The sequence below is a fragment of the Archocentrus centrarchus genome, chromosome 21 (assembly GCF_007364275.1).
Source record: "Archocentrus centrarchus isolate MPI-CPG fArcCen1 chromosome 21, fArcCen1, whole genome shotgun sequence".
Lineage (NCBI taxonomy): Eukaryota > Metazoa > Chordata > Actinopteri > Cichliformes > Cichlidae > Archocentrus > Archocentrus centrarchus.
This window is the reverse complement of record NC_044366.1, coordinates 17,794,094-17,813,302: the sequence shown is the minus strand read 5'-3', so window position 1 is coordinate 17,813,302 and position 19,209 is coordinate 17,794,094. Positions and strand designations below refer to the sequence as shown.

Below are 19,209 nucleotides of genomic sequence, written 5' to 3'. Positions count from 1 at the left end.
ACCCTTCCACGTTTCAGTCAAATGAGTGACACATGGAAGCTGTGGCCAGTCTGTCAAACAGAAGAAAAATCAGCTCCTACATTCAGATTCTGTCTCACTGAATGACTTCTCTGCAGATGTGTATAGCTGTTTTACCTGATTTCACCACAGAAAGTGAAATCTTATCAACGGCTTACTTGAGATAATTAGCAATTTGACGACGTGGCTATTTAAACATAATACAGTTATAAGGACTGGCTCCTCTCCCTTACCACTCCTCAGTCTTTCAAAATTCATTGGTTATAAAAGTATGTTTTTAAAGCTCACCTTTACAAGGAAGCATCTATATTTAATGTCTGACAACATTTCATCCTCTTTGCCTGCATTTCATGTGAGACAGGACATTTCTTCATCATCTCTTGCTACCTCTGCTTCTCTACCTTGACTAAAGCTGCATTTGCCTTTTCCATCTTAACACTACTTTGTACTCACTTTGAACAGACCTCATCACATCTCAATCCTATACATCAAAGAGCAGGGTCCCCCTCCACCCCTTCAATCTTTCCTCAGCTTTCTTGATGTTATTCAAGCCAGCACAGGTTTACTAAAGTCACACTTTGTAAATGCCCAGAAAGTTCCTGTTAGTTTTGAGATATTAGCCAACTTTTACTGTGAATCTTATCTACACGTGCCTCAGAGGTGCAAAATGTCCGCTGTGTGAATTCCTGTTACCCCTGAATATTTGAGGATATTTGGGAGAAATCTCATGTACTGTGGCCAATGACTGAGAAAAAAAAGCTGGGTGTATAGCTTGGTTTGGATCCATCAAAAGCACTTAGGTTTTAGCTCCACATTGAAATTAATTGTACATTATGCTCCTGCTTAGCCTTTGAAACCTGAAAGAGCTACTGCATGTGCATGACATGCAGCTATGAAGAGAAAAATCAGCACAAATAAAATGTTCACAGTTTACATCTCAGTTAAATAATGTCTGTATGTAGGACGTTCGGCTAATGATGCAGAAAATGGTTTTGATAAGCAAATGTTTTATTCCCCTGAAATTGCATCAAAGCCCTCAATCACAAATAATGAATCCGACTGTCCTTGAGCAAAGTTTTAAAATTAAATCGAATTACAAAACAGACTATGTTTGTGGAGTCAACAAAAAAAGAGATGTGTATTTGCTATAAGATAAACAAGTATTTAAGAATAATGCAAACTGTTACCTGCATATAGATCAAAGTGGGAAGTGAGTATTGTCCTATTTGGACTAAGTGATTTATAGATTATGTTGAAACTGCAAATGGAAGAACATCTTCAAACCACAGGTGAAATAAAATTGAAGGTGACTTATGTTTTCCCCTTTTTTCTGTATGTATATATATATATATATACACTGATCAGACATAACATTATAACCACCAGCCTAATATTGTGTTGTCCCCTTCTGCTGCCAAAACAGCCCTTACCCGTCGAGGCATGGACTCCACTAGACCACTGAAGGTGTGCTGTGGTATCTTGCACCAAAATGGTAGCAACAGATCCTTTAAGTCCTGTGCATTGCAAGGTAGGGGCTCTATGGATTGGACTTCTTTGTCCAACAAATCCCACAGATGCTCATTTGGATTGAGATCTTGTCAACACCTCAAACTCGTTGTGCTCCTCAAACCATTCCTGAACCTGCTATGTTGCAGGGTGCATTATCCTGCTGAAAGAGGCCACAGCCATCAGGGAATAACATTTCCCTTAAAGGGTGTATTTGGTCTGACACAATGTAGGTGGCACATGTCAAAGTAACATCCAAAAGGATGGCAGGACCCAAGGTTTCCCAGTAGAACATTGCCAAATCACACTGCGCCAGCTTACCTTCTTCCCATAGTGCACTCTGGTGCCAGGTGTTCCCCAGGTAAGTAATGCACAGGTAACCGGCCATCCATGTGATGTGAAAGACGTGATTCATCAAATAAGGCCACCTTCTTTTATTGCTCTGTGGTTCAGTTCTGATTCTCACGTGTCCATTGTTGGCACTTTTGGTGGTAGACAGGTTGTCAGCATGGGCACCCTGACTGGCCTGTGACTATGCAGCCCACATGCAACAGACTGTGATGCACTCTGTATTCTGACACTTTTCTATCAGAACCAGCATTAACTTTTTGGGCAATTTGAACTACAGTAGCTCATCTGTTGGATCAGACTCCACGGGGCAGCCTTCGTTCTCCACATGCATCAATGAGCCTTGGTTGTTTCTTCATTGGACCATTTTTGATAGATACTGATCACTGCAGACCAGAACAGTAACAGAGGTGGATACTCACTTCAAACATGGCTAAAGTTTCACACAAGGGGGTCAGAGTATGTACAAGTAATCTCTTGAGTCTACAGCTCAGACATTAGTCTGCTTTTGAAGTTTTTTCTATTTTTTTCTACTTCTGCTTTTGTATGTCAGTTTATGAATATCTTCAATATTGCCATCTCAGGCACGCAGCTCCTGCTGTGAGCACACCAGTCCCACCCACCTGCTGCTCAAATCTTCTGTTTGCGAGGGGCAGCCTATCAGAAGAAAGCTGGCATAAAGGGAGGGGGAATGGAGCGAAAAAAAAATAACAAAAGGTCTTGTTTCAAACAGAGGATGAAATTAGGGGCTGCACCAAGGCCTAGTATAAGATAAACAAGGATTATTTTAAACTGTGAATCACGCAAAGCTACTCTAGTAGAGTCCAAAAAAATATGGAGTAGGAAAAGAGCATAACCGGTCCCTTTAGCTGATGTTTTAACTGTGTCCCAAGAACTGTAGCAAGTGAAAGTGAAACCCAATGACTGGCTGATCAAAACTGTCGCCAGCAAGTTTACTCAGCTGCAGCTAATTAACATTGATCCTGCTAAATAAATAAATATAAAGGCTGCTTTCTACCAGTTGGTGTCTGTACACATGAGCTTCAAATGGCTTTGTGAAACAAACAAAAAAACTATCACATTTAGTCAGACTGCGAGGAATGACAACATCTGTTGTTTGGCCGATCCACCGACAACTCTCAACAGCTATCGGAAATTTAATTCAGTCATGTAAGTAAGGACATTTTATTTATTTAGCTCTTTTCACAGACAGTAGTCACAAAGCACTGTACATGGTAAATGCAAAACAAAACAAAGATAGTAACTTTTTTTTTTTTTTCATTTTTAGCCACAGCGGCTTTTTGTGACAGTGGAGAGAGACAGGAGGTGGGGGAAAGATACAGGGGAAGACACGCGGGCAAATAGGCGCCGGGCCGGGACGCGAACCCACGCCGCCCGCACCGCAACGCGGCGTGTGTATGTGGTCGCCGGCTTCACCACTAACCCACCCAGGCGCCCACAAAGACAGTAATTAAACACCATAACAGCTAAAAACTAATAATGTTAAGCTAAAATAATTAAACACCATAATAGCTAAAAACCAAAAATTCATTAAAAATTCTCAGCAGAAGGCCTTTTTTTTTTAACAAAGAAAAGTTTTTAACTGCTTTTTTAAAGAATCCGGAGAGTCAACTGAGTGTAGATGTAGTGTTAGACTGTTCCACAGCCTTGGTGCCACTGACTGAAAGGCTCTGTCCCCCCTAATCTTTAGTCGTGTGTGTGGAACAACTAACAAATTCTGAGCCTGCGAACGACGACAGCGAGAAGCAGTATATTTTGTCATACTCAGGTCAAGGTGAATTCTAACCCTTTGAGGACACCATACTTCCAATCCAAGCTGTGTTTACTGCCAATACCACTATCAAGGCAACAACATGGAATGGATTTCATGAAACCTGGTTAAGAAACTTGGTGGCACATGTGAAAAAGAAGAAAAATTTCAGTGTGACTCAGGATAGCTTTCTTCACATTTGGGAGATTTAGGCACTGGAATTCGCTCTTTCTGGGCCCTTCTTTTGTCAGGGTGATGACATAAAACTACCAATAAGATCTGCATGAAATGTGGCGGACAGGTGGAGAACTTGGAAAATAAGGAACCACAAGACTTTTGTCCAGATCCAGATCCCTTTTCTGGAAATTAGCAGGTAGGGCACTGGCCTTGGCAAAGGATGTGTTCTGTTTTAAGTAGCAAATGTAAGTACACTAACGCATTGAACTGTCATGATTAATGTTTGAAACCTATATATTAGTATGAAGACAAAATAGCATTGAGCCAAAAGGACCTACAGTGCCACTACAGTGACCGCAGACACTGTAGTGGCACTGTAGGTCACTGTAGGCGCAATGCTACTTTAATACTGTCATCAAATCTAGTTTCTTCCATCTTCGTCTACTTGCAACGGTGAAGCCATTTCTCTGTTTCATGGCCTTTGAGAAAGCGGTCCACGCCTTCATTTCATCCCAACTTGAGTCTACTGTAATAGTCTCTATTCAGGTGTCAGTCTGACGCTACTTCGTCGACTACAACTGATCCAAAACGCAGCAGCACGGTTACTAACCGGGACTCGTAAACGAGACCATATATCCCCCATACTAGCATCCCTACACTGGTTGCCAGTCAGTTTTAGAATTGATTTTAAGGTTTTACTATTTGTTTTTAAGGCACTACATGGGTTAGCGCCTTCTTACCTCTCCGATCTTATAAACCTGCATACTCCCACTAGATCACTGAGGTCTGGTGAGCAAATACTCCTAACTGTACCGAGGTCAAGATTAAAACACAGAGGTGATCAGGCCTTTGCAGCTGTTGCTCCGAAACTTTAGAACAAATTGCCCCTTCATATCAGGACCTCTCCTACAGTTCACACCTTTAAAACCCGTTTGAAAACCCATTTTTATTTTTGACTTTTAAATCAGAATGAGTCTTGAGTCCTGGATACATTAGTGATGCTGTTTTCTTCTACTTATGTTTTATTATTTTTTGTTTCCTGTTTTAACTGTCTTCCTATCTTGTGTTTTATGTTTTTTTTTATATTAATTGTACAGCACTTTGGTCAACTGCTGTTGTTTTTAAATGTGCTTTAGAAATAAACTTGACTTTTTTTTTTTTATGGAAAACTGAGCAAAAACTCTCAGCACCTGATTTATTTTATTAGTTTTTATTAAGACATTTTTTTCTATTGATATCAAAGAGATAGGCGACAGTTTGTTGTGATTTGGCGCTATATAAATAAAAATTGAAAAAATAAATTGAGATATTAATATATCTGTTTCTACTGATTCAGTTCCTTAAATCTCTCAGGTGCAGTATCTACCCCAGCAGATCTCACAGAAGGTTTAGCCTCACAATTTATCAATCCTGACCTGCAGCGATCAGAGCGTGGAGCAGATCAGAGGATGGGTCAGGCCTCCCATCTCTGTGCCTCCATTTGGGAAATCATTGTCATTTGATCCAGGCCAGCCCCAGAGGAATGCTGCTCCTGCAGATATATTACAGGCAGGGAGCCTGCCAAACTGGCTTCTGGCATGGGAGCACAGCTTGGACACGGGCAGGCAGAGCTGGGAAGGGGTCAGACAGAGGCTCACACCAAGGATTTGCTAAATGATCGTGGGTAACGTTTGCTGTTTGGGGTGGGGAGGAATAATAGCCAACTGGGAATACAGAGGCAGTAAGTTTCATGCAATATTGATTTCTCCCTATCAAAAGAAAGCCAAGCAGTGTTTGCTCTTCTTGGTGAAAGACTTACATATTGTACATGTTTGCTTCTTGAGATAAAAAGGGCTGGAATTCTTTTTTTGAGATAGGTACTTCTTTTATTTTCAAAGACTGGCAGATGAGACGTATTACATCTCTAAATACCACTTTGAAATCCCTTGAAAATCAGAACGCTCTTCAGAAACAACATAAAAGAGCCGCTAAAAGGGATTTTTAGTGGAATAAATTAGAGATGTATCGATTTACTTCCAAAAATCACGTGCTGCAATCACCTGACTTCTCCCAGACCACAGAGAACCGCTTGGGCTTTGTTTATTCAGATGGAGAGAGCAGAGGCACCAAAAGGCATGGATTATAAGGAAAAATCATCAACAGAGGCCTTTGATGTCTAAATGAGGCATGTGCAATCCAGACCCCTCTCTTTACCTCACAACCGCCTCTTCACACACATACACGCACACATAAGCCCAGACAGCATGCACACAAACGTGCACGCACATATGCACGCACGCAAACAAACACAGATATTATTCCTAACTTGCAAGCAAAGACCCAAATGTAAAATGGAAGAGCATTTCCAGAACTCCCTCTCATTCCATTAATAGGCAGTCATGTGCTTTAAATTAGAAGCCAAACTGATCAAGCCTCGCAGATAATGCAGAAAAGGGGGCAGATCCTGCATCTGTTTTCACTAGTGCAAGCAGAGGATGTAGTTACTTACAAGCAATTTTTCACACTGAAATCAATCATTTCCCCTGACAGCAAGTTTTGGAACTTTGACTCCTGAAGAAATGTTTGCGAGGAGGAGAAATCTCTGAACTTTTTGGAAGTCAATCATTTGTCACAAGCTTAATACATGTAATCTATAACCTCAACCAAGCAGGACAAGTTAAAAAAAAACAAAAAAAACAAACAAACACATAAGGAATGCTGAAGGAGAGAAGAATGACAAGAAAAGCCAGAAATAGGTTAAATATGGAAATGAAAGACACTGAGCCTTTTCTCTCCTGATCTATGAAATACCAGCAATTTTGATAAACAGTTAAATTAGTACAATAGTGTGTAAGGTTTTGTGTTGGGAAAACTTTGCTGAAGTACACCAAGTGACTCAATCTGCATGTGAAAAATCACAGAGAACTCTGAGCATCGTTTTCTACCTTGATTTTAATGTCTGAGGAGATTATTCTGTTGGAATTGTGATGATGAGTAGTTTGGAAGTACATCCTGTTAACTACTCCCACTGACATTAAGAGGATTACGTAGGTAGCGTCAGACAGAGGCAACTCCTTCCGTTAAGTTGAGTCTTTCCTATCCCTTCCAAATCTCTGCTGCCGCTACGTCGAGCCTGTAATTTGCCTAAAACTGAAGGCATCCGGTGGAGACGCGGCGATATGTGGAGACAGACAGAAAATTCAAAAGGCTGAGAGACAGTGAGAGGGAGGGAGCGTATTTGTCTAGAGAACATGGAGAGGGTGGATCATTTGTCTGGCAGATGCATGTTGATACCGTGATGCTGCTTTGGTGGTGATGGTGATGGTGGTGGAGAAGGGGGGGTGGGGGTGGGGGGCTGTGGAACAGCACCTGGTGGCTGCAAACCTTGTGGGAGGACATGCGGGAAGACGTTTAAGAGCTGAGAGAAAGAGCAGGCGGAGAGGAAAGTGAGATGTTCTTGTGAGTGTGGGATGACCTCAGTGTGGGGAAAACTGCACCCACATTTCCAATGAGCGCTCCCAGCTGCAGCTATAAAGCAGAGAAACAGCTTAGAGCAACAAACAAAATCAATTCTTATTGACTGTACCATGTTCTGCACTGAGGGGATGTAACTATAACCATTAAGCTAACATTACTTTAACTATTTTCCTCTTTCTTCTTCCTGTTTCATCCTTTCAAACCAGCAGGTTAACTATCTTCTGAGGCACAGAGGTAATTGGGCTGTGTCATGGCTCCACTTTATCACTGTCTCTCTCTTGACATGTATGTTTACCACAACTATAATCTTCAAAAAGCCTGTTAACATAAGTAGCTCAGCTTTCATAAACCATAAAGTCAGCTCTGACTGATCCTCAGCACCATCCTGTTTACCACGCTGAGGAGCATAAGCAGCACTCTGATCATATCGCCTGCTTGCTAGCAAAGGCTTTCTTTTTGCACACATCTCTTTGACTCATTTCCAAGCATGTTGCATTAATATTTAGTGCTCAGGAGACAGGTGACGGGAAGTGACATCGCCTTGAACGTGTAGCTTACATGACTACGCTGCGTATGTGTAACTTTTTTCCACTGACACAAAAAAGAAAGAAAAATCAAAGGTTGTGTCGAAGACAACTGCAAGCGCCTGGAGTACAAAGTGTTTTAATGCTCGCTTCCCATCATAAAATACAGCACTGTGGGTATTTGCCTAAAGAGGGAGAACATTCGCCTAGCCTGGTGTCAGATATACAGTGAAGCAGAGCTCTCACTTTAACACCAGGCTTTTTAAATCATGCAGGAAAGACCCAACGTCCATCAAACACATTGAGAGGTTCCAGGTCACGCCCTGGTGTTTTGGCTTTAATGGGAGCATCGCGTAGCGTGTGCATGAGTGTCTGGAGGGGTGGAGTAATTCGATTTCCACGGTTAATTTTCTGTTTTTCTCCACTGGTGTCCTGAAACACTTCAGGTCGAACTCTAGCCTGAGAGAACCAATGCGATCACCAGAGGCGACAGCAGGATGAGACACAGGAAGGAGCCTGGTCTCCAAACATCTGGCAGGGTAAGGCTTCCATGACTCGCTCAACCTCGGGATGAAAAAAAAAAAAAAGGCCCTCAGATCTGCAGGGATCAAAGTGTGCCCTGGGTGCATGAGCCACCGTGGCCTCCCTCAACATATTCAAATGGGGTTTCCTGAAAGACGTCAGAGCCACAAGCAGGAACGTAAACGAGGCAGGAAAAGAGGCAATGATGAATACCTGAAAATCTCTTCGCATAAAATATCTAAGGATTTTGTGAAGACTTTTTTTTTTTTTGTAGGATTTTTAAACATAATTGAACTGTCAGATATAGAAATAAAAAGTATCGATGCTAATTTAGCCAGGGTAGAGTTTATCTACTTACAAAAAGCATTAATGTTTGACTTGGTGCAGCAAGAGAGACTAAAAGACTTTAGGCTGCATTTAGACCGCATCTCATCCCCACATGACCCCAAGATAAATCTAAGAGGTCACAAGATCACTGCGAAAATTACCAGCAGATTCTAACAGGAACCCTTAAAGTCTCTTTTCATCAAAGTCTGTTGAGTGTTTCAAGAATGATCTAAAATCACAGGTATTTTTCTTGAATCTAGATGCACGACTTGCTTTTATATTATTATTTACATATAAAGAGGAATATTTCTAGAAAAAAAAAATTTCTGAAACAACTCACTTTATTTTGGATTTTCATTTAAGGATGGAACATTTTTATTCATTACAATCAAGGGATAATGAAGTAAAAACAGCTTCAGATTAAGTTTATTTCTTTATTTCTTTGCTTTGTATGTAGTGTCTTTATTCTCTTTTCACCCCACCACCACCTCAAAAAGCCCTTCAAACTATGTAATCTAGGGGGGAAAAAAGCAGTTTGACACAACCCATCTTTACAGGTACACCCATATAGCCTTAGTGTGGGAATGAGCTGCATACGTGCCACATTTCATGCTTTTTTATTGATGCAACGATGCCATGAATATCATTTAATTATTTGACTGAATGAAGCATCTTCATCTTGAGCTTCAAAGTGGAAATAAAAAGACAAAAAACAGAAAGTCATTCAGCTGTTATTTCAGACTTTTGTGTGGACTGACTGGAGGCTCTAGTGATCCAGAGACTAAAAAACAAAACACCCGTTTAAGCAAAATGCCCTCACATTCACTGCCATGTTTCCCTCGATAATCACTCTGACATTATAAATTCATCAAAAGCTGCCTCCCTTCAGCAGCCGTGATGCTTGGGAGCGGGGGTCACCTGTATGCAGCATTACCGAATTAGCCGCTATCTAACCCAGACCTGCTGTGGCGTGCTGACACTAATCCCGGGCCTGCTGGAGAGCCCTGTCTGTGTTACATTATCATGTCTAATCCCCGTAATCTCTCAGCCGCAACGCTAAACGCTATTCCACCTCGGTCTCTTACCTCATACCCCTTTAATAACATTAATGAAGGGCCGGGTCCCATTACCAAGGCTACCCTAGCGGTGGGCTGGGTGACGGCCGTAATCAGAGGCCCCCTGCACAGCCACCCACTCAGCCTTCCAGGCAGCAGGAATTAATGTAATTCGTCGCCTGGGGCAAAAAGCAAACCAAACATATGTTCAACAAATCAGGGTTTGTGTATTTTCTTGTCACCGTTACTGTGCAGGTCTATTAGAGTCACTGATGAGATCCTTAGTGAAGGGCCCGCCATGCGGGAGAGCGAAAGCTTTGAAGTGCTCGTGCCACTTCGAAAGCCCCCCTCCACTTGCCGTGAGACGTTTATGATGAGCTGACCTGAGTTATTAAAATACCACAGAAATGATCACCCATAATGCATCTCTCTTTTGCTGTCAACAAAGAATGTCAGCAGAGGATTGGCTAGGATGAAAGGTTGAAAGGGGTCTCGTATTAAAAATGGCACTTTATCCATTAAAGCGGGATTTCTGCTGTCTCTTTGTGTAATTACCTGCACCCGCCAGCTCTGTGCTTGGGCTTACCTTGTTTACACTGCATGTCTTGCAGCCTTGCCGTCTCCCTGCGCGACTTCGTTACACTGTCTTCTGCTCTGCCTTTGTCTCTCTTGATGTCTTTCACTTGTCTGTCTCGGCTGTCAGGGCCAACCTTGAAAGAGGAGGCGTAAACACACCCAGAAGAGCAATGTCAATGAAAGCACTGAATGAATATATACAAGTTAAAGCGTGCCCTGTAATGTGTTTTTTCAATTTAGTCATGTAGATGTTGTATTCATTTATTTACAATTTACAATTTGGCACTCATATAACTCAAACCCATTAATGTGCTTTGCAATGTTAATCAAATGCTAATGCAATTGCATATCCCCCCCTTTACTAGCCCTACCTCCTAGCAAACAGCAGCACACTGACTTAATTGTGAGAGGGTAAAAAACAGCACATACAGACTTCCTCTCATATTTAATTTTATCTTTGAATAAAAGAGCTATAGGAAAGTATTAATCTGCTTAACATTTCTAAGTACATCCTCCAAAGGATTTTGCTTTTTTAATCTTACATATGCTCAGCAGAGTTACTGGCAAAAACTGTACATTTTCCTCATTTCATCCTTTCAACATCAAATGGTGAGCAGCAAAAATTGGATCAGACTTCAAAGACTGTGATGTGCTCCAAGTCACGGAGTGGCTCTTCTATTTCACATATTGAATCCGAGCAGGATATCAAAGTGCTACCAAAGAACCTCAGGTCTTTACTAAAAAAGGGGTCTAACATCTGTAGAAAGAAGAGCGCAAAGACAAATCACCTCAGGGAAGAGCGAGCATTTATTCTCAGCCGTGAATTTCCAGCCTTTTGATTCTCTCGTTCCTGTACCACCCTGTCTTCTTCTCCGCTGAGATGGCGATTGGAGCAAGAGAACTCTTTTGTCTCAAGGACTCAAAAAATTCCCAAAGAATAATCTGGGTTAAAGCTGCTTTGTAGAGGGGCGGCATTTTTTTTTTTTTTTTAACATACACGGCTAAAGTAAGGCATAAGGAAAATGCTCATTGATATTCTGCTACTTACATTCCCTTTATGTGTGTAATCTGAGTGCGCCTCTTTGTTGTTTGGGCTGTACCTGTGAAATCAAGATGCATTTTTTACTAAAATTAACACAAAAAATGATCATCACAAAACAACACATATTGCATCAGCTTATTACACAGAAATCAAGAGCTGAGGATGATTTGAATTTGTCTTTTTGCTTCTAAACATTTCTGGTTCATGATTATGCAATTTGCAGTGCACAAAGCAGTGATGTGTTTCTGTGCCCGTTCACTCATATTGCATTATTTAAAAAGCAAACACCAATGAGACAACATCTGCACGCACAATGCCGCAAGCCAGTCGCAGTCGTGCTTCAGGCCTAGAAAAACAAAGATCTCATCCAGTTTGGAATTGGTGATGCAACCGGAGGCTCTGCTGTTTAGATGCAAACACAGAATTCATCCGTGGCAGACAGGAGGGATATCAAAAGGGAAAAGAACAGCATGTAGGTGAAAACATAGATCTTACAGGAGGAAAATGGGCCAGATCATGTCAAAATAAATATATATGGAGAGATTCCAACACTGATTAAACAGAATTGTTAAGTGGAGGTTTGAAGTTTTTTCCCACCAAGGAATATGATTGTAAACATGGAGAGAAAACTCCCAGATGAGGCTCTGCTTGGTTTGAGTATACAACGAGCATAACATTTTCAGATGTGTAAATCTAGTATTTTGGAGTTGGGAGTCTGGAGAGAAATGCACAACGTTGACCAAAAGTCACCAAAAATTTAAACAAGATTTTCAAGAGGTACACTAATATGCAATGCAACTCTAATTTTATGGCTTTCTTTCTAAGAGCTAATGTAAAAAGGGATACTCAAAAAAAGTCTCTGAATATGCTAAAAATTGTTCTAAGCTAAAAGCTGCTATCGACACCTCATGTGCTGCTATTCCTTCAGTGGCTGCTCTCCTGCTTAGCACATACTTTCTTAATGACTGACCTGCCCATGTGCTGAATAAACACAAGCTCGTACATCTGGACACCAGTGCAGCGCCCAACCCCACTTGTGGTCAGACAAGTGTGCTATCTTGGTGGAAAGTTATTTATTACGTTTATAAAACTGAAAGAGGTGGTGCACAGGGAGGAGCTTTCCCCTTTGGGTGAAACACCAGTTCATTATGAGGTAAAAGTAGCTCATCCAGCAAGGCTGAAGATGAATGACAAGTATGTGAGGCCTCTTGCTCAATCAGCCACAGCTACTGGTGGACTATTGTCTGTGCAATGAGGAACAAATAAAATCAAAAAAGAAATCAAACTACAGGAAAATATGCCACCAATGAGAACAGATGCTGAAGGACAAGAAATGTCAAAGCTCACCCTGAATGCTCCTCCTCGGTGGTCCTTCCTCCAGCCTCAGGGTGACATCTGTGCCCCTGGGGTCCACAGTCTCGACGCACCCGATGGCCCCTGTAAGCTGCACAGGATATAAATGCCAGACATGCTCTCAAATGGTCAAAATACCTTTGTCTCATTCCTGTCCTCATATATATATATATATATATATATATATATATATATATATATATATATATATATATATATATATATATAATCTCATTGTACATCCTGTATAATGACAGTAAAGGCATTCTATTCTATATATATATATATATATATATATATATATATATATATATATATATATATATATATATTTATATGCTGCCTGCTTAAACAATTGCTAAATGTATTTAAATGCAGTCAACATCAATCAGGAGCACCAAACAGTTTTATATTAGAAACACTGCATTTGCCTGTGAGGAAGTGAGATGTGTTTTGCATGCATATACGTTTGTGGTGTAGCAGTGGGGAAACTTTGTGTGATTATTGAGACATACTGAGCTCAGATGGATGGTAAACGGAGCCTGCTGACTTACTCCGTCGACGGGCTTTGTGTTTTTCTGGTAAAATTATATGCACAGGAAAAGAAGGCTCAAGTACATTGTTGAGCAATGGTTCTATTTTGCATGGTCTAATCTGATCGATGGTGAGCATGTCCCCCAGGCCCCGCTGAGATCTGAGAAGCCACCAGGCTCATACATTTGAAAGGCATCTGTTTATTTTCAGAATGCAAATGCAGCCCACCTCAAAGGCTATAAGCTGCAGAGAACACACAAAGTGAATGTGCTGGAGTGCTCCGCCGGGGGCTGAGGCCCCACTTATGTCAGGTTCAGGTTCTCCCTCCCGCCCCCACCACCGAACCCCGGCGGCCACACACAAACACGTTTCTCTAAAAAGAAAGACGGCGGCGACAGAGAGGCTTTCCCAACACCAAAACCATGTTTACCCATTCTGCAGCTTTATTTACAAGGGTTTAATGGAGGACATTTACACAAGGTGTGCAGGCGACTGAGATGCTCCATGTGCCAGATGAGGGCAGCCCTTAGGAGAGCCAGGGGAAACAATGCCAGATCTCCTCCCTCCTGCCCTCCTCTCTCCTGCCCCTTTTGGCACCCTCCCTTGTCCTCCAGTGAGAGCCTCCAAGGAGGGGGAGGGGGGCTGGGAAGGTTAATGTGCCCACTTTGATCTTCGTCAAGGCACACTGAGTAAGAATTAATTTACATTTCAGATGAAAAGGTTGACAGTATAAAAAGGCATCTTGTTTCTGGTATGTGAGAGCTGTGTAATAGGCCAGGAATTTGAGAGAGGAAGTCGTGAGGAAACAGAAGGGATAAGCCCCTCTCTTGCCTTTACTGGGAAAGAGATGAAAGGAAAAAAAGGATCTCAGTATGCACTGTTCTTCTGAAACATGGGGACCAAATGCTGCCCAAACTTTCAAAAGCTTTTCTGTATGCATTATTAATTAATTATTACTATTTCGTAGGCCACTCATGGAGATCAAAAAGGTGTTTCACAAAGATGTAAGGTTTCCAGGCCTTTATCCTGTTTCCTTTTGAAAATGTATGAAAACAGTGGCGCGATTTTCCACCGGACATGGGGCTGTGTGAGAAATTCCAGATGTCTCCACTTGAATATTTGAACTTATGTGAAATTTTTAACATGTCTTTACCTGATTGTATCCGGACAGCAGCCTCTTCCCGCTCTTTTTTGATTTGCTTGAGGTTCAGCCGAGCAACATGGCCCCTCCAGGCTAGGAACAAAAAGGAAGAAGAAGAAGAAAAAAAAAAAGAGAGAGACAGTGTGTGTGTGTGTGCGAGAGATTGCTGACCTACCTCTGTGAAACAAAATAGATTGCGCATACTACACAAGATCCCACTTCAAAACACTGCTAAACCAGGTGGCAGAGGGATGGATCCCTTTGAACTCTCTGAGGTCTTATTGTCTGCTCTGAAGCATTGCTCTTAACCCTCACAGGTCAAGCTGTGGTTATCAAACTATCTCCTTTTATGAAGACTCACAGGCACATAATAGGCTAGATGTCATTAAGAAACCTGCTCACATCAAATTTGCACCTGTTTCATCATGTGTGATAAAAGAATACATCAGAACGCATCTTTCTTTTCAGATTTTTGACTTAAGTTTGAATCATTCTTTTCCCCGTTTACTGTTTAATTAAAACCAGTGTACCTGACTGGATGATGGTGGCCCCACGGCTTCTCTTCTCCTTCTCTTTTCGGTAACGCCGGGCCCCCAGCCAGCCTTTAGTGTAAGCTTGCATCACCACCACTCGAGCTATCACTTCCCGCAGCAGCAGGTTTAGCTGTTCCACATGGTAGTACTTCAGAAAAACCTGACAGGACATGTAGCTCTGATCAGAACATCTCAAACTTAGTTATGTCTATGTTAAATTTCTGCTTTTTTTTTTCTTGTTTGTTTTTTTGTCTTCACTCTGCTTCAATTTTTTTAAAACGTGTTTTAAAAACACAAATTATGTCTGTATTTGTCACGGCCCCTGGGTCTTAGACCCAGCGTTTTGTGGGGTTATTGTTTATTTTGGTTTTGTGAAGGTGTTATTGTTTATTATAATCCTTGTTTGTGTTCTCCGTTTAGTTTTGCCATTTTTGTGTTCTCAGGGTTTCTTAGTTTTTGCCTTCCTTCGCAGTCTTGTTTCTGTTATGATTGCCTTTTTAATTCTTGGAGTTTCAGGCATCCCTGCCTTCCCTGTGCTCCCCATTAAGTCTCTGTATCTAAGATGTTTCCTTGTAATTTCTTCCTATTTTATTTTGATAGTCTCTTATCTCATGTGTCTTGTATTGAGTTTACTTCCCTTGTTTTGTTATTGCTGATTTGCTCCCGCTATGTTTCCCACATGTTTCCTCTCCCCTCATTACCGGGTGTGCATTTATTGTCTGAATCTCCCCTTGCCCTTTGTCATGTCATCCCTCAAAATCTATGTGCTTCCTTGTTCCGTGTTTTTCCCTAGTTTGTATCCCTGGTTCCAAGCCCTGCCTTGTTTTGTATTTTGTGTTTTGGAAAGTCTTCAGCATTAAAGTTGCCTTGCAGCATTTCATAGCAATATTAAACTTTTTGTTGTAAAAATCACCCCACCTTTGTCTTCCCCAGTACCCAGTCTTTTAATTTGGCCCGCTCCAGTATGGCAACAGCATTTTCTTTGCTGGTTTCAGGCATCTGGTGAGCCCGGAATGCAAGGTAGTAATATCTGCAAGAGGAGGCAAAGGAGACAAAAAGAACACATTTAATCAAATTTAGTTATTATAGCAATGATACTGTGTTATCAAGGCTCTGCAGTTATAAAATAAATTCATTTTGATACATATTTTCAGATGAGATAAAGACTCGAAAGACTGTAGAACTCCTGAAAGAGAATAGTTTTGTAAAGATATATTATGGGGTATTTTTGGATTTATTTATGATTTATTTTTATATGGGGATGGTAAAGAGACAGACTGAAGCTAAGCGAGAGGACACTTTTTTTTGAAAAAGTATCTCCTCATATTGGGTCAGTGGGTTTATTTTAAAGCATAACATGATAAAGTCAACATTGTTTAACAAAGAATAAAACACTTCACTGAGCAGAATGAAAATATGTGCAGAAAAAAGCCACAATATAATATCCCCATATGAACATGCAGGATCTCAGGAGGCTAACTGAGCACTGAATGTGGTTTTTACTACAAGTTGCATTCACTGATTAAAACACACACACACACACACACACACCCTTCCTATGGAAGCTTGTTTCTCCCACTGATAGATCACACTGATAGGCAGAGCTTAGAGATTCAAACTTCTAAGTAATTCAAAATATTGAGATTCTAACCTGAAATTTTGACTTATGGATGGCAAAATTTTTTTCACTAGCAAAAACAAGCTTCCACACCTTCCCGATGCAATCCCAAAGGGATTTGTGTTTCCTCCTGGGATTGAACCAGGAATCTTTTACTTATTAGGACAATATGTAAACCACAACACTACAGAGAATAAATCATGATTCTCATGAAGCATGTGTCTGAAACTGAAGCTATTTGCTATTCTCATGTAAATCATGAAATCATCTCAATGTACTGCAAACACTGAAATTACTGATCATTTAGCATACTGAGTTTTGGTGGATCAGTGGATTATGTAGCCCTTACTGACTTAACTGTCTTCAAGAAACGAGATTATCAACATTAACACCTTACCACACACAGCTAATAGAGGGATTGTCAGGAGAGCCACAGTTAAAAAACTTTCCGCTGCTCAGAAATCTGAGTCAGACATGAATCTTCAATAGAGACCCAGTGTTGGATCTCTTTTGAATGTATCACCGTTTCCTATTTCAGTGGCCACAGAAGAGCCTCATTAGCACAGGCCTATCAGTGTGCATCACCCACACCACTGTTTATTGCTCACATTGTCTGGATTCATCCACAGAGCCTGCTGTTTATAAAATACCTGCATAGGACAGAGTGGTTCTAACTGTTTGCTCAGGGACATCAAGGCTCCAGAACTACTCGTTCATCTTTCGTGTTCTGGCGTTGGCCAAAAAAGAAGAACAACAAGAAGAAGAAAAACTTCTTTGAACTCCCCTCCCCGCCTCAGTCTACAGCCTTTCATTCTAATTCCTGTTGATACCTGTTATTTCTTTGATGGTAAATACAAAGCACTGCAACATCAGACGAGCCTTTGATATGGGAGCACAAATTTAAATCAGTTTTCACTAAAGGTGCAGTTTAGCCATTCAGGTCTGTCTGTATGACTTCTGCCTGGCTCAGGTAGGATGATATGGAATCAATAGCAAGGTTAAAATATATTTACACACTCTCCTTCTCACACAGTCACACTTCAGGCACAGGAGACAACAAGGGACATCATGATCATCGTGTCGGGTTGTGTATGATCTTTCAGTAATCATTCTTCAATACTGGGAGCAAAAGTAGGACATGCAGGGAAACACCATGTGGTCATTCAAAGTTTCAGTTCGCCAAGATTAGGCACACATTTTTAAAGCTTCCCCGAAGCAAACACACTAACCAGCCTTCTCAAAGTTCTTCTTTCCTACAGGCCACGAGTCTAAATTAATTACACTTTATATCATCTTAAAGTCTGCACATTAGAGGTGGCTGGAATATTTTTCAAAGGAACACTGATCAAACATAAGCTTTCTGGCATTTTCCCACAGCCTCATCTAAATGTGTGTATTTTCTCCTTAAAACTGAGGTATATGCTTTTAAATTTGAGGAAGTGTGTAGCGCTTAGTAACAGTTAAACGGATCCTGTCCCATATTTTTAAAAACCAAAACAACACCCTTACGTAAAGCCCCCCCTAATGATGAGACTTGTTTTAATTGTGTTCCAGTGTAATACCGATGGGACATGGAGACTATGTTTGAGCTTTTTCAGGTCACAGAGTGTAAGAACAAACTCTTTATGAATAGTAAAAGGAAATCTATTAAAATGCATCACCCCTTATAATCACAGTTCCTCCCTGTTTGAATTTAATCCATATCTTCCAGACTGGAGTATCCACCCAGTTAAAAGAGCTGCAGGATTTAGTCTTGCACTATCACTAATGACTGCCAATTAGTCAGTCTCTTGCTCTGCTCAACATGTACCCCTATCTAATTAAAGAACCCGTGTTTTCGTGTGATGTAGAGCACAGCTCACTTGTTCGGCACTATCTCTGGGGTTGTGTCAGCATGTGCGCGTGGTGGAGAGCGGAGGTGCTGCCTGTCTCGACACTGCTCTTACCTGCTGACAAACTCTTCAAACAGGATACGGTGGGAGTAGCCTTGGCGACGGATGTTCACCGTCTCCAGGATCCCCGTGTAGCGCAGCTGCACCATCACCCGCTCCTTGCAGAAGCGCAGTGCCTGCCTGTCATCATTAGGTTTGATGCAGCGCACAAAGTGTGGCTGCCCCACCACCATCTTAGACAACAGGTCCATCAGGGAGTACTGCACAAACACAATGAGGCAACAATAAACAGTGGGCAGAGGCAAGGCGAGACACCAGAGAGCAGTTATCACATCATTTCATATTATCAGGGTCCAGAGATGTAAGATCAGACCTGCACTGGAGGAAGTATCCAAACTTTTTTCAGACTGAGAAGAAGTCTCACTTGAGAAGAAGTCCAGCTGCCTTCTCTTCAAGCACTCAAAACAAATTAAAGCTGCATTTACTGATTTAGGTAGGCCAACTGGGGTGCAGAACAATCCAAAACCACTACATTGTATAACCAGAAAGGTGTGTTATAGGTTCCCAGTCTATAGGTATGCTAGTATCCTCTCGCTTGTGTGACCAAAAGTGACCAAAGTGGAATAAATTTCATCATCAGACCATGAGCATGAGAATCCCCGCAGACATCCATGCACCTGCCAATTTTGTGTTAACTCGATCAACTTTTATGTCCTTGAAGGAAGTATAACAGATATGACTATATAAACTACATAAATAATACTGAATTGAATAAAGAACAAAGGAAAATCCATATTTAAATTTAAATAATTACTA

At 41.3% G+C, this 19,209-nt stretch overlaps 1 protein-coding gene across 1 annotated transcript in view; it reads right to left on the bottom strand.

Annotated features, from left to right (window-relative positions):
- myo3b (myosin IIIB) overlaps positions 1 to 19,209 on the bottom strand; it is an 81,110-nt gene that overhangs the window by 10,682 nt on the left and 51,219 nt on the right. The window contains exons 28-34 of the mRNA XM_030759018.1: positions 18,448 to 18,653; positions 15,802 to 15,913; positions 14,881 to 15,043; positions 14,363 to 14,443; positions 12,670 to 12,766; positions 11,329 to 11,380; positions 10,291 to 10,414 (exon numbers count right to left, since the gene is read on the bottom strand). Coding sequence (XP_030614878.1) covers positions 10,291 to 10,414; positions 11,329 to 11,380; positions 12,670 to 12,766; positions 14,363 to 14,443; positions 14,881 to 15,043; positions 15,802 to 15,913; positions 18,448 to 18,653 — 835 coding nt within the window. The remainder of the gene's footprint in view (positions 1 to 10,290; positions 10,415 to 11,328; positions 11,381 to 12,669; positions 12,767 to 14,362; positions 14,444 to 14,880; positions 15,044 to 15,801; positions 15,914 to 18,447; positions 18,654 to 19,209) is intronic.